General features: G+C 34.1%; 1 protein-coding gene across 1 annotated transcript; it reads left to right on the forward strand.

The window, feature by feature from the left end:
* The first annotated feature begins 479 nt into the window (after positions 1-479).
* Positions 480-4,624, forward strand: RID3 (Transducin/WD40 repeat-like superfamily protein). Its single transcript, XM_012996276.2, has 8 exons — positions 480-832; positions 1,027-1,140; positions 1,240-1,373; positions 1,464-1,611; positions 2,022-2,221; positions 3,199-3,326; positions 3,445-3,689; positions 4,232-4,624. The coding sequence occupies exons 1-8, from the start codon at positions 620-622 to the stop codon at positions 4,394-4,396; spliced, it is 1,347 nt and encodes a 448-aa protein (XP_012851730.2). The 5' UTR covers positions 480-619; the 3' UTR covers positions 4,397-4,624.
* The last annotated feature ends 11,003 nt before the right edge of the window (positions 4,625-15,627 follow it).

A 15,627-nucleotide genomic window follows, 5' to 3' on the forward strand; every position in this document is an offset into this window, starting at 1 on the left:
CAAGATATCCCCAAATTGAACCCCTATTTTAGTAAAAATCAAGACCCAAAAATTGATCGATTCCACCCAGTGCAAAGAAAAAAATATATGCATGTGTGAAACTTTCTCTTTTCTAATCTCGAGAGTCAAAATCGAAAAAATTTAATATTTACGTCAATATTTTGACTCTTGACCAAATAGCGTCAGAGTCAAAATCGAAAAAAGTTGACGAAGAGTGGTGTATTGGGAAATTGTACAAGTACAAGGGGGTAAATCGACGAAATTAAGAGTACGATGAGGTAAAGTGGTTCTTGGACTGAGTACAAGGGGGTAAAATAGAATTTACCCCACTATTTATTACTCATCCAAGGGGTTTATTGCTAAAGGGCCCATATATATATATATATATATATATATATATATATATATATATATATATATATATATATATATATATATATATATATATATATATATATAATTTTATTTTAATATGAGAAAAGAAAAAGGGAAAAAGACAAAAATGGCAAAAATAACGTTGGGCCTCTAGAAGGCTTAAACCCTCTTCTCTTCTCCGCTCCAACTAAAACCTCCAGCCGCGGAAGCCGTTAACCCAGCGCCGCCGTCGGAGCAGTTAACCATGGACGACGCCGAATTAGTAATCGCCTCTTCTTCAACAGATGTCGGCATCAGCTGCTGGGACCTCCACACCGGAGCCGAGCACCTCCGCTTCAAGTCCTGCGCCTCCCCTCCCCACGGCGTCGCCTCCGTCGCCGGCCGCTTCCTCGCCTCCTCCCAGCTCCGCGACTCCAAATCTTCCTCTGGATCCATTTTCTACTGGTCCTGGAACAAGGTAATCATAACATTTCGCTTCAATTATATTTCCTTTTCATGTATTTTTGAATTAGGTTATTTCATTCCCTCTGTTTCAATTTCACCGATTTTTGAGCCACTTATTGCATTTCATTCACAATTCATGCTTATATACATTATTGGGGAAAAGAATGAGCAAATTCTCAATTATTCGGTTGTCGTAAATTTTTGCAGCCTCAAGTAGAAGTGAAGAGCTTCCCTTCCGAACCGATAAAGCCCCTCGTATCGAATAGTCAAGGAACTTATATTGCCGGTGGCGGTGTTTCGGGGGAAATATACTTATGGGAGGTGACATCAAAATTTAAATTTCATTTCATACTATTTCGTTTTATTAATCGCTTAAATGTTCGTAATTTAATTGGGGATTTATTTTTATTATAATTGTAGGTTGCTACTGGGAAATTGCTTAAGCAGTGGCACGCGCATTACAGGGCTGTTACTTGCTTGGTTTTTAACGACGACCAATCCCTTCTGATTTCAGGGGCCGAGGATGGATATGTTTACGTTTGGTCACTTTTCCTGTATGTTTTTTCGATCTTTCTGTTCAAATTGTGCTGCATTTTTTTTTGTTGAACGAGTAAATTTTTTTATTATTATAAATTATGCTTCAGGATATTTGATGATGTAAGGAGGGCAGAATCAAAGCATCTATACGAGTACAGTTTCAACGCGCATTCTTTGAGAGTGACCGATGTTAAAACTGGCTATGGTGGATGTAATGCAATCATCGTTTCTGCTTCTGAGGATCGTACATGCAAGGTTCATCTCACAATTTCCAATCATTTTTTTTATATGTATTATTCTCGGTAAATCTAATGCTTTGACATAAAGGCTAACCTGGAGAGAAAAAAAGAAAACAAAATCGAATCTTTTTAGTCTTTGTTTGGTTCCTAAGATAAGATTTTATAATGATACGAGAAACCCATTTAATTAGGAGAGGTCCAATACACAATCCCGCGAAAAGTTATTGGACTAACCAAACATCAAATAAAACCCGATTATTTAATCAATCAGGGCTTATATTACCAACCGAACGAGGCCTTATAAAGGTATGGTCATGTGTGAGTCGAGCGAGTATATTCCTTAGTTAATTGCATGATTCGGAAGTGATCTTGTTGTGTAATATAATTATGACAATTGACTTCGAATAAAATCTTGCCTTATACCAGGTTTGGAGCTTAGCTAGAGGGGAACTGTTGAGAAATATTGTCTTCCCTTCAGTAATCGATTCAATTTCACTTGACCCGGGAGAGCACGTTTTCTATGCTGGGGGTAGAGATGGAAAGATATACATTGCCGGATTAAATGCTCCCGTAACCAACAATAGCAGTTATGGTAAATACATAATTGGTTCACTATCCGAGCACAGGTTAGTCTACCTTTTATGTTTACAACTACCCCTGAGGTATGGTCAAATTACGAAAAAACCCTCATGTTTGAATAATTACATCTACCCCTCAACTATGAATCTTCTTACATCTCCACCCTTATGCTGTCAAATTCAACATAATCATCTAGATTTCGTGGAATGTTCTCTAGTTTGTACTCGTTTTGTGTAAAAATACAGTTTTTGATGCACCACAATTTGATATATACAAGCCAAAAACACATCTTATGATCATCTTGCTTCAAAATATGGAGCTCGAATGAGATCAAACGGGTACAAAATTGTGAATATTCCATATAATCTAGAAGATTCCACTAAATTTGACACTCCGAGCGTAAACATGTAAGAAGATTCATAGTTGAGGGAGGTGGTTGTAATTATCCAAACATTCGGGTTTTTTTTTTTTTCGTAATTTGACCATCCCTCAGGGTTGGTTGTAATTTACCCTTATGTATATGTGTGTGTGTGTGTGTGTGTGTATGACTCGGAATTCATAGGTTTATTCTCGCGTATAAACTGTACAAAGTTCCATGAATCAGTTTGTGATTAATGATAATTGTTGCTTAATTTACTCGAAACGGTGCTTATTTTGAACGAACTACTGACATAGGTGATTGACGGTTTTTGCCACGTCAATTTTTCAGGACATAGTAAATTTTCATAGATGTCTGAAATAATGTTAGTTTTGTGCCTCAAAACTTTTCTGCTAATGTATGTTTGGAGTTCGATTATTCGTGATTGCGCTTGAACTTCTTTAATTGGCTTACTGAATTTGTCCATCGATTGTAAGTTTAATTCTCTGTGTCTGAAAAACCATTAGTTGTAACAGTATCACAACCTATTTAATTTGAGTTCAATGTGCGTTTTTTTAGCATTTTATTCAACTGTTTTTACATCTCATTGTAAGATTTTTTTTCTGAATTTTCTTTAATAGAAAAATCCTTGATCTGTTGTAACAGTAAATCTGTAACATGCTTGGCTTCGAGTGCAAACGGGTTTCTATTAGTTTCTGGATCAGAAGATGGCATGATTAGAGTGTGGGATACGAGAACTCGAAACATGATTCGTGTTTTCAGACACACAAAAGGTACTTCTGACACATGTTTCCCTTGTAATAATGCTTCCAATAATATGTAAATTTTTTTCGATAAATTTATTGGAACAGTAGTCCCATAACTTATGGATAAATAAACGGAATTACACAGGTCCAGTTAATAACGTTCTCGTAATAAGAAATCCACAACACTTAAATCCTCAGACATCTGCTAATTCCTCGTCACGGAGACATGGTTTGACTTTACCACCTCCACTTGAGAAATTTGCCAAGTCAGCGGACGAAAATTCCCACATTAAAGCATTCATCGGTGGTTCGCATTCCACTTCCAACCAACTGTTAGACTCTTCGTATATCTCCGTTCAAACAATGGAGTCTCAAATTAAAGAACTACAGGTACCCCTTTTTTTTTTATGGTAAATGCGTTTTTTGAGTTATCTATTTAGGCCCCGTTTGGTTGCCAAGATAAGCCATGATTAACTAAATAGTTGGACTTAATTTGATGTTTGGTATCTCCAATAAATTGCCGGGTCGACCCGCCAAAATTATATAATCATGGCTTATCTTGCCTTCTAGTGTGTCGCAAGCTCCAATAAAATAATTGGGTTTAATTAGATTATTTAATCTTATCTTGGCTAATCTTATCTTGCCAACCAAACGGGGCCTAATCATATAGACAGCTTCTTTGAAAGAGCCACGCAACTGATGTAGATATATATCTCACTGATTTACAGTTCGTATACGGAATTCTATGTTTTGTCCTTTGCTCATTAAGTAACTGCTGTGATATATGTAAATCTCAATTTTCTGTTTAATTATTTTGTAGCCCCGTGAATTTTTTTCTCGTTATTTGTTGCTCGAGAATGAACCTTCTTCGAGGCCAATGTTGAATACCTTGAAGTTTCTAACTTTTTCGTTTTCGATTCGATTCTCCACAGCAAAAAGGTTCTTCTGCTGCTGCTGAGGTGGACTTGGAAAGGCTGAAAAGTGAGCAGCAAAGTTCTGTACAAATGATACAGAAATTAAAAAAAATAAACGAAAATCTGCACGAATTCTGTGTTACCAAGCTTCTCGATGACAATCGTGCTGAAGCTGCCGAATGAGTAATGACCACAATTTACGAGGTTGTTTTGTACTGTATTCATTCCAATTTTCTGGTATTACTATAATTATTACTAATATTATTAGTGTTTTTAAGATTTGGTACAATTGTTTTTCGATTTTGGCCAAGAACCCATCATTCTGTGGATTATAAGATCGAGTAGTTAAATCTTCGATACCTAATTTTTCCCGTGACAATGAAATATCAGATTCGCAACAAACGCAATAAATCTTGTGCATTTCTTTCATGCAATTTTTGGCAATGTAGGATAATGTGAAAATGTAATACATAATTTAATGCGAAACCCGAAACCCGAAACATTTGACCAATGTAAATAGAAAATTCCAGTACAATTTGTGAACAACATCATTAACAAATGTATATATAAGTTATTACATTTGGCCAAGGTAAATAAAGAATTCCAGTACAATTTGTGAACAACATCATCAACTTCGTAAGTTAAAACATTAATCACTGTTTATTTACGGTGTTATCCTTTAATTTTAAAACCACTATTTGTATTTTCTAGATCGTCCACTCAATATGAAAAAAATGATTAGTCTTTCATAGCATAATATATTATAAGCCCTTTATTTGTTTTAATTTAAACTTATATATACTAAAATATTAGCATGTAATTAAAACTACGAATTTAGTATATTTTAAATCTTGAAGCTTTTAGACTTAAGTATGAAAAGTACTTTAGCTTGATTATAGTTTTGAATTCTTAACTAATTATATTTTGTTAATTCGACCATAATTCAATGATAGAAAACTTTTTAGAATTGGTTCTTCAAATCGCTAATTAATTTATTTTATTTCACTTTATCTTATTTATTTACTATTTAAAATTAATATGTGAATTTGTCAGGATTGACTTCTAACCCTACGACTAGGGGTGGTAAACGAGCCGAGCCGGCTCGACAAAGGCTCGAGGTCGAACCCAAATTTAGTTGTTCGACAGCGAGCCGGCAGCTCGCGAGCTGCCTTTTTTTTTCTTCTTCTTTTAATATAATATATATATATATATATATATATATATATATATATATATATGTATATATATACATATATATATATATACATATATATATATATATACATATATATATATATATATATATATACATATATATATATATATATATATATATATTATTATTATTATTATTATTAACCGAAATAGTAAATAGTCTATAATAATAAATATTTCTAGTATTTAAATAAAAAAAATCTATAAAACTTAGATAATTCATAATAATATAAAATATTATAATAATAAATAGAAAAATTAAAAAAAATATATAACTAAAGTTTATTATTTTCCTATAAATATTTTTTAATAAAAAATTAAATGAGCCCGAGCTCGAGCTCAGCATTATGGACTTGAGCTCGAGCTTGAGCTGGCCAAAACAGCCGAGCTCGGCTCGTTCTCACCCTACCTACGACCCCCGATTCAAAATCTGACTGAAACCATTTTCAACCCGGGCCGAGTTTAGTTCATTGCATCTACGATTTTAGAATAATCGGTAACGTATTGTGAACCAATGATTTAGAATTGTAAGTAGCGTTTCGAACAATGAACTGTTGATTTAAACCATGAACTGGTAATTAAACAATATGAACAAAGATGAAGAGTAAAACAAAATAGAGACAAACTTTCTATTAAACATAGACGAAATAAGATATTACAAATCATAGGAGAAAGAGACTATGGGTTCGTTCTGTTACATATAGGCCCGTTTTGGTTCAATGGATATGGGTGGATGGATCTCCAAATCCTTCCGGATCTGTGCTTTGGTACACACTGACCGGCCCAAGATTGATCCTGGGCCTGGGTACAAATCTAGCGTTTTCGGGTATACGGATCAGGCCTATCGAGGTGGGTTAATGTAATGCATTGTTTTTCAGCCCAAATTTATCATGCTTTTACAAAATTGCCCTCTTTAATTTCACTTAATTAAGATTATACCAGCTATAAATACAATTTCTCTTCCACAGAAACGTGTTTTTTGGGTGCCCTAACTCTGAAATCATGCCATCGATTTTTCAGATTGTTTCAAACTCAACCCAGACAAATTGAAGAATTTTGGGTGGTTGTTCGGCCGCTGGTAGGTGGTTTCGGTTTCGGAATTTCGGGTGGTTGTTCGGCCGCTGGTAGGTGGTTTCGGTTTCGGGATTTTGGGTGGTTGTTCGGCCGCTGGTAGGTGGTTTCAGTTTTGGAATTTCGGGTGGATGTTCGGCCGCTGGTTGGTGGTTTCGGTTTCGCGGCTTGTAGACGTTTCGGTGGTTGTTTTTCTCGACTTTCTGCTACATGTCGATTTAAGGTTAGTTTTTCAATGTGTTTAAGCTTTTGTAGATTACAAATAATTGTAGATTTGTCTGTTTTTTTTTTTATTGTATTTACACTACATAGTTATGGAGTCTGCTGCTCTGCTTTGATTAAATCCTCCTGTGATATTTGCTGTGATATTTGGAAGGCCACTTCAACCAAAGGGTTAAATAATTTGCTCTTCTTGCCCAACATCTTCTTCTTAATTCTCTCGCCTTATGTCAATACTTCCAGTTGAAAAAGACCGATGTATGTGTGTGTGTATATATATATATAGGGAGAGAGAGGGGGGTTTAAGTGGTTTCAAAGATTGTATAGGACTAGGATTTTCGTTTTATAATTCATGCAATCTTTGTTGTGTCCAGATTTGTTGTGGGAATATTTCCTATTTGAATTATAATTTTTCTTTGGACAATTGGTTGCGTTAGTTTATTAGAATTATAATTTCTTCTTAATTCTCCCGCACGATAAAGTAATGAACGTGTTATTATAAGCTCCACATGAAATAAATTGAATGACCCCCCTGCTGCCGCCCCCGCTTCGATGCTGCCGCTAAATTCCAAGCCTCTTGCCCCCAAGTAGTCATCGACATAGAGAGCACGGTGCAACATGGAACGGCATGCGGTTTAGCGGGACCCCAGCGTGAGACGAAACCCCACTCTCACAGCTGGATTGTTCATGAATAGTACAATAGTGTAATATAGAGAAGATTCGCTAGACAGGTCGGTTGTTTCGAGGTTTACGTTGAGCCGGAGCGGTGTGGGTCAACGGTTGACTTGGGTTGACCGGAGCCAAGAACGGGTCGTCTATTAATTACAACTTGGCTGCAAATACTTACGGATTCTGCGGTGCGCATGGAAGTTGCAATGACGGTAATTCTCTTGCTTGTGGGTGTTTGGACAGATTTGTGCCGAGAGATGAAGAGTGTTGGGTTCGATCTGATTGGTCGGGAGGGTGTGGTGTGTAAGAAGGACGCCGTTGGATTGGCCTAACGATGTTTTCTTGGGTTATTCTGGGATTAAAATGCCCGATTTTCGGTTCACGTGGTTTAACGAAAGCTTTAATCTCTAAGAGTTCACTAGTAGAAAAATGACTTTTTACTACGAATTTTTTTGCTACGGTAGAAAAAGGGATAATTACAGTTTTGGTCTCCCAAGTTTGCACATTTTTTTGCTTAATCAAAAAATAAATAATGACCCATGTCACGGTTTGAATTTTTTTGAAGTTAATTGGCTTTTTGGTATTGTCTTGCATTCTACAACATATGTGCTTGATCTGTCCACAATCCATGTGAAACTGCAAGTGTGCAATTAAGATGGAATTACTTGAAAACCTTTGGGTTTGTCCATAATCCAATTGAAATTTAGTTTCCCCCTTTTGTATTGTTTTTTGTTTGAATGCAAGGTTTGGGAAAGATGCAGTTTTTGGAAATTATTTCGACGCTCCTTATAAAGAGCATCTTTGTAAGGTACTTAGTGCATGTCGTTGGGCACAAGTGCATGTCGTTGGATCGTCTTCTTGGAGAGTTATCGAAGACACCAGCTTCGAGGTACATTGATTGGGATACGTGCTCTGTTTTCTTGAATGGAATTTTTGTTGGCTCTGCTGATATCCGTACATATTTAATTTCATAGTTTTCTTCGATTTCGAGACAGAGAAATCCGGTGAGATTTTGCTCACGCGTAGCTATTGGGTGGACCAGACATTGAGTAGGCAGAGCATAAATATCGGAGTTCTTGAAGGTAATATTTGTGTGACTGATGATACTTTTCATTTCGATGTATGGGTCATGAAGGAATGCAGAAATCGAGATTCGTGAACAAAGGAGTTTGTTATTGATTTAGCGGTTCATACGGGCGAAGCCATCGATGGACCTTTTAAGCCGCTGCAGTTTCTTAAAAACGGCAAGATTTTGATGTTGTGGAATTGTGATGATTTGGTTTGCTACCATCCGAAATAGGAGTTTCGGTTTCTTGATTTTGGGGGGTTAAAATTGTCGGTAAGATTGTTCCTTACCCTCCTAGCTTCATTCCTCTGAAGGAATCTCTCATGGTTTACAATTTGGTAGTGCAGATGATGCCTCAAGGTACGATCTTTTATGGTTTGATTTACTCGTAAAAAATATGCTTATATATATTTCAAGTTAATATCAAATTTGTACATTTTTATGAATTTTATATAACAATTGTTGGTCCTGTTTGTTGGCAGAGGATCCGGACCCGAGTGAAGATCCATAATTTCCGAGCAAAAGTCGGTGCATAATCTGCGATATGTATTTATGCATCGTCTTGAATCTTGTATTGTTTCTTATGTTCCTTTGTAGCTTTTGTTCTTGTCTTAAATTTGTTATTGTGTTTATGTAATGTTCAATCTCAGTGTTTGAATGAGTGTGATTTTAATAAAATTTGGGATCTCCATACCTTCTAAGTTTATTTTTTGTGGAATTTTAACATTTATTATTCCTATTTTTGTGTCTATAATAGTACTTTAATTGAAAAATATGGGCTATTTAACAAATCCCCTCATTCAATTTGTTAAGAAAATTGTAAAAACATGAAATTTGCTACAGCAAACAAATGTGGTGAAAATTCTAACAACATGAAAATTGCTACAGCAAACAAATGGGGTTGGAGATGTAATTGGTGAAAGGAATGGGGTGAATATTACATTAATATAAATAAAGGTAAGGGTTTTGCATAATTTACTACAAAATAATACATCAAAGATTTAATCCTACATCAACGAATCCGACCAACCAAGTGCAATATTGTATCCACCAAAACCGAATCCCTACAGTGTATTTTGAAAATTAAACTTTAATCCCATCCCAACCCATCACCCCAACCAAAAGAGCCCTTATATATTGGATTATGTTGGATTACATGAGATTGGATTAACTCCATACTGACTAATTATTTTTTTAGTTAGTAGCATGTTCGGTTTCTAAGATTAGATTTTCTTTTAAATTTCTTAAAATCAGTTAATATATATGAATTGTGTATAAAATCACTTAATTTACAATAATAAAATATAATTTTAAGGATACAATTGTATTTTTCTTTTTTAGTCACCCCCTATTAAATTAATCTCACGGGGATGGGTGCTACTAATATAATGAAATAGTAGCATTTAATAGCGGACTTTGATTTTAGTAGCGGGTTTGAAAAAATGTGAATCTTACCAACCGAACATGTTATTAGCCCCTACCATTTAGTCAGTAGTACCTTATAGCGGTAATCGAACGAGCCCTATACCTACTAGATAAAAACATAATAGTATTGAACTATCTAAACCTAATAAGATTATACTACCATAAATATAATAATAGTAATATAATTTCTTAACATCCACACTCAAACTCATGATGCGCCTTCTATAAGCAACGGGAGTTTGCCAACTAGAAATGAAAACAAGAAATCAAATGCAATTCAAGAAACGAATTAAATCTGCAAGCTCCAATGTAGTTGAAACGAACGTTAACACGATGGTGCCTTCATAAGTGATCACAAACTTCTTTTGCTGTATCAAATTCTTTCGTCACCTGACTCCAAACAAATAATTCGCCATCCAATCACACTCCCAAGTTGAAGCGACTCCTCACCGACCACGATTAACCAAGGTGAAACCAAACCAAACGAAGAAGTAACCAAATATCATTGAATTACCGCTATACGATTACAAAGCGTATTCTAAGAGACTCAAATACCATATGAATCAGTACCCAACGTTAGAATACGATCCAAAAGTACATTTGGTCATGCATGTGTGGCTACTTGCAACCAGACTTATATGAACTTTATTGTCAACGGATTATATGTGGAAATGCACTATGTACGAAAAGACAACCGAATTGATAAGGAACTTCAAATTGGATTAGAATTGCAAAATAACTATTTGATTCGGAGAAGGGTTATTAATGGGCATTGGTGGAAATATCGGAAAGAAGTTATGGAAAATTAAGGGTTTTCTACGAACTCAAATTGCATTTGAGTACGAAACGAACTCTATCTTAAGTGAAACGGCTCAACGAACAAAACTGATGAGCAAAGCTCATGAATCACGTCAAATGTCAGTAATCCAACGCCGTTTAGACTCCTAAAAGTTCGTTTTTGTTATTTTAGGCAAGTTTTAGAAACATAATATCAAATCACAGAAAAATCGTATTAGGATTACGTAAATTGGGTTGTTCCCAAAATTACTAGATTTACTAGAATCAGGATCTAATTCATTTTGGTAATTCTTAGTATTTTCTTAGTTTAATTAGGGTTTTCAGTTTTATTAGTATAAATAGCTGCATTAGGACTTTATTTTGAGAAGAATTTTTGAATTTTAATAAAATATTTAGAGTTTTCTCTATTTTCTGGTGGATTCCGAATGTTATTTTGATAAGATTAATTCATTGCAATTAATTATTTACCGTGCTTCCGTTCTCTGTTAGAATCGTAATGCATGCATGTCCAATGAGAGACGACTGCAAGCACCCCAATGTTAGAATACGCGTGTGTGGCTACTCGCAACCAGACTTACATGAACTCCATTTTCAGCTGATTGTATGTGGAAAGACACTCTGTACGAAGAGACAACCGAATTGTAATGCATGCCTAATGAGAGGAGACTGCAAGCACTTTATGAGTGAGTTTGGAAGTCCCATACTCCGACTTGAAGGCTCTCAGGCAGATAATGTGACAAATGAATCTTCGATTCCATCTAGTCAATAAATCTCGAATATCAATACAAGTCAACCGATGATATGATTTCTCCACGTACGAGAATATTAACAGATCTCGTAATCGTGAGCCATTTGTAAAAAAATTAGAATCTCCAAAGGCTTTTTCTTCTTCTTCCACTGGATTTCTATAGAGAGACATTGAAGATATGTGCGACCCTGATCAATTTGAAATTTCAACAATCAAAATTAATAGCTAAGAGTTCATTAGAAAGTGATCAGTATCGTCGGTGAAGAGAGTGAAATGTCAACACAATTGGTTGCTTTAAGACCTGAACTTGCATCCATTCTCATGCATAAACTTGAGGATGTCAAGCGTTTAAGGACAGTTCATTACGTGTACGAGCTTCCAGATGGGCACCCTCTTTTGTTAGGGTTCAGGAAACCAGATATTCACAACTCCTCTCTTTATCTATTTGCAATAGGGGCATTAGATGAAACTGCGAGGAGTCACTAGTAGGAGAAACTCCTGAACAACACCAAAATGACCTGATAGTTCATGGAACAATTTGATTTATTGCCAAACATTTAATAGCGGATCGTTTCCACTCAACGGGACATACATTCAAGCTATTGAGGTATTTGCCGATCATATATCTAGTCGACACCCAATAGCTGTTCCAAGAAATTTGTTGTGGAATCTAAGGAGACGATTATTGTATTGTTGAACATCCTTAACATCAATATGTAAATGCCTGACAATGGAGGAACTTTAATATATGTTTTGGCGAGGCTTCATTTGTGTTAGAGGTGTTGACACGAAACATGGGAGCAAGGCCACTTGTAAGAAGATTCCATCAATTCAAAACGAGGCAAATAGACTATGAATGATCAAATTTATATGAAAAAATCGAGCAAGTATATGTTTGATTATTTTCAGTGTATATAGTTATTTTGCTTATTCAGGAGCTAAACAATGTAGGATAATTATAGTTTTTGGTTTCTATATTATACAACGTTTTTTATTTTGGTCCTCACACTTTTTTTGGCAAGAAATTCGTCCTCAAATAACCAGTTTTCTTACAATTTTCGATCGCCGTTTGAAATTGCTGTTAATTTTGACAGAAAAGTCACGTGCGAGGCACATGACTTTTGGATGTTGATCTTTTACATGTTCCTATTTATCGGACATGGATAAAAGGCTCAAAGTAATTTTAGTCATCTTTCTTCTATTGAAATGGGAGTATGGATTTTGCGGATCACATAACGTTTCCTCGTGGAATAGTGTACTTTCGTCCACCGTTTCTTGCTTATCCTTCTATATGGCACATTTCAAAGCCGTACGCGATATGGGTTTTATGTATTTTACCTTATATTAAGATATATAAAAAAGGTAAAAATCTGTAAATTATAATATACTGGTCATGCTGGTGTGAAATCACATGAGGTGAAATGAAGGACGATCTTGTAGAGTATGCTCCAGTCGAAAGCACTTCTTCCACGTTCTCTGATAATGTGATTTGTGTGCACTTTACAAATAAGTTCATCAATGGGTACTTATTTATAAAATGGTTCAGACAAAAAACTATTTTACAAAAAAGTTCACACGTTGTCCAAAGGTTTGTCAAAGACTAAAATAGTCCATCAAATTTTAATATGCTCAAGTTTCATCATTTAATTTAATTCGACCTCAATTTGACCCTAAATTTCACAAATTATTCAATTTTGACCCAAAACAATTTTGAGTACAATTTCGTCCGTCGCCGCCGTTGATTTTTTTTCGGCCTAATTTTTCTATCGGTTTCGATTTTTTTTTTAAATATTTTTTTAGCATTTTTTTGTCCCCCGTTTAAACAACAATATTCATGTGGTTGACAGTAATATTAACTATATTATTGTTAAGCACAATAAAATTAACTATACTACAGTTTAACACAATTGCTATATTAATCTCTACCACGGTAATATTAACACAACAAAAGTAATTCTTATATTGTAATAGAATAATATTAATATGTTGACCGTTCAACAAATGTGAACATAATAAAAGGCCAAAAGAATTAATATTACTGCAGTTGACAGTAATATTACTGTCAACCACATTAATATTATTGTGTTTACAGTAATATGACAACAGTAGACAGTAATATTATTACATTACCCCGTCAACAACTCAAACAAAACAAAAACCCAAAAAAATAATAATATTGATGTGGTTGACATAAATATTATTGTGGTTACAGTTATTTTACTGTCAACGACAGTAATATAATTACGTTGACTTGTCAACAAATAAAAAAAAATAGAAAAAAAAACCAAAAAAAATAATAATGTTGTTGTTGACTCTAATTGTCTTGTCAACGACAATATAATTACATAAATGTATTGTCAACGACAATACAATTACGTTAATAAACTATCAACGACAGTATAATTACGTTAATGTACTGTTGGTGACAATATAATTATTGTTAATTACAGTACAATTACGGTCAACGTTTAACGGCGAGCGTAAAAAACGGATTAAAAAAAAGAGAAAAAAACACTAAAAAAAAGTCAACGGCGGAAACCGGCGGCAAAAAAAATTGAAAAGGTCAGCGCCGGAAACCGGAGGCAAAAAAATAATTTCTGAAAAAAAAAAGTTAAAAAAAAGTAAAAAAAATTGATTTTTGTGGTCAAAATTGATTAAATTGGGGTACGATTAAGAATTGGGTGCAAAATGTTGGGGGTAATTTGGTCATATACATTAATTTTTCCTTTATTTATAATACATATTAAATGAATAGGCTTATTGAGAAAGATATATAACCCCTGAACCTAAAATAATAAAGATGGTTCACAAAAACCCCAAATTTTATTTCATCAAGAATATAATGTTGTTGTATAAATCAATTAGGCTTCATTTGGAGTGAATGATTTGAAATAATAAAATAGGTTAATGACATTAAACCCCGAAATGTGGAGCTCAAATGGGGTAAAACGGATACAAATTGGAAAATATTATACATAATTTAGAAGATTCCACTAAATTTGACCCTGCAAAATTGAACGTGTAAAAAGATTTATAATTGATGGATGATTGTATAATACCCAAATATAAGAGATTTTTTTGTAATTTAACCTTACCACACAGGATGGCCATAATTTACCATTAACTTTAATAGGTTAAAGGCATTAAACCCCCTCGAACTCACATATTTAGAAATCGGTAACATTTTTGGTCGAATTTGGCCCAATTCTTGTCGGTATCGCACACGCGCAACTCACACATAAAAAGGGAGGGGTAATTTCACCAAATCACATGGGTGCAACATTAGCGGTGGATTCAATTCCTCTCACCCAAATGCAACCTTAGTGTTGGATAATGCAATTCAATTCAATTCTATAACTATTGGCTTAGTTTCACTTTCCATCCTTCAAATATAGTATTTTGGCACCTTGCATCCACGATATTTTTTTTTAATAGTATTTTACACTCTCAGAACACAATATATAATACATTATGAAAATGCACTTTAAATGGAATTTTGAAGCTAATGAAGATAATTTAATATATTTAGTCGTATTATAGGATGTTAAATGTCAAATCATTGTTATATATGTATATATATATATATATATATATATATATATATATATATATATATATATATATATATATATATATATATATATATATATATATGTCTACCACCGATCTTCTTCCTACAAAGTCTTCTTCATCATCACCCACACCCATCATAACCGTATATTCATCATTCCTTTTGAAACTACAAACATAAATAAAATACATCTGATCAATATATTTTACAAAAAAAAAAAAGAACAAACATCCTTCAGCTATTTTGTTATCAAGTTATTTGAAAATTATATTTTCTTCCAAAGTTTTCCACCAAATATTTGTACTAATTACAATAAAAGATTCATCAATCGAATAATTGTTGAGAAAAGTTTTCATTCCGTAAGAAATTAAAGTTTGCTTTTAGTAATTCATTTTGATTTTTTTTTCTTTTACCATTTTGTAAGTTTGAATATGTTGGAGGTAGAAGAAAATATTAATTTAATTTGTTAATTATTTTGCACAATGGAAATAAAAAAAAATCAATAAAAATTGAAATTACCCTCATTGCATTTAAAATATTCAATTTCAAGGAATCAACTAATACTTTTCATGGGTGCAAAGTAGGGGTGAAAATTGGAACAGGACTTCCGAATTCAGCCATTTTCGATCCGA

This window comes from Erythranthe guttata, chromosome 3, assembly GCF_056151865.1.
Source record: "Erythranthe guttata isolate IM_541 chromosome 3, IM_541, whole genome shotgun sequence".
Taxonomy (NCBI): Eukaryota; Viridiplantae; Streptophyta; class Magnoliopsida; order Lamiales; family Phrymaceae; genus Erythranthe; species Erythranthe guttata.

Bases quoted from the DNA above. Each gene is read 5' to 3' on its own strand.
- RID3 (XM_012996276.2), top strand. From the start codon at position 620: ATGGACGACGCCGAATTAGTAATCGCCTCTTCTTCAACAGATGTCGGC. The intron at 1,141-1,239 runs GTGACATCAAAA...TTATAATTGTAG, and splicing joins GGGAAATATACTTATGGGAG to GTTGCTACTGGGAAATTGCT. The intron at 3,327-3,444 runs GTACTTCTGACA...GGAATTACACAG, and splicing joins TGTTTTCAGACACACAAAAG to GTCCAGTTAATAACGTTCTC.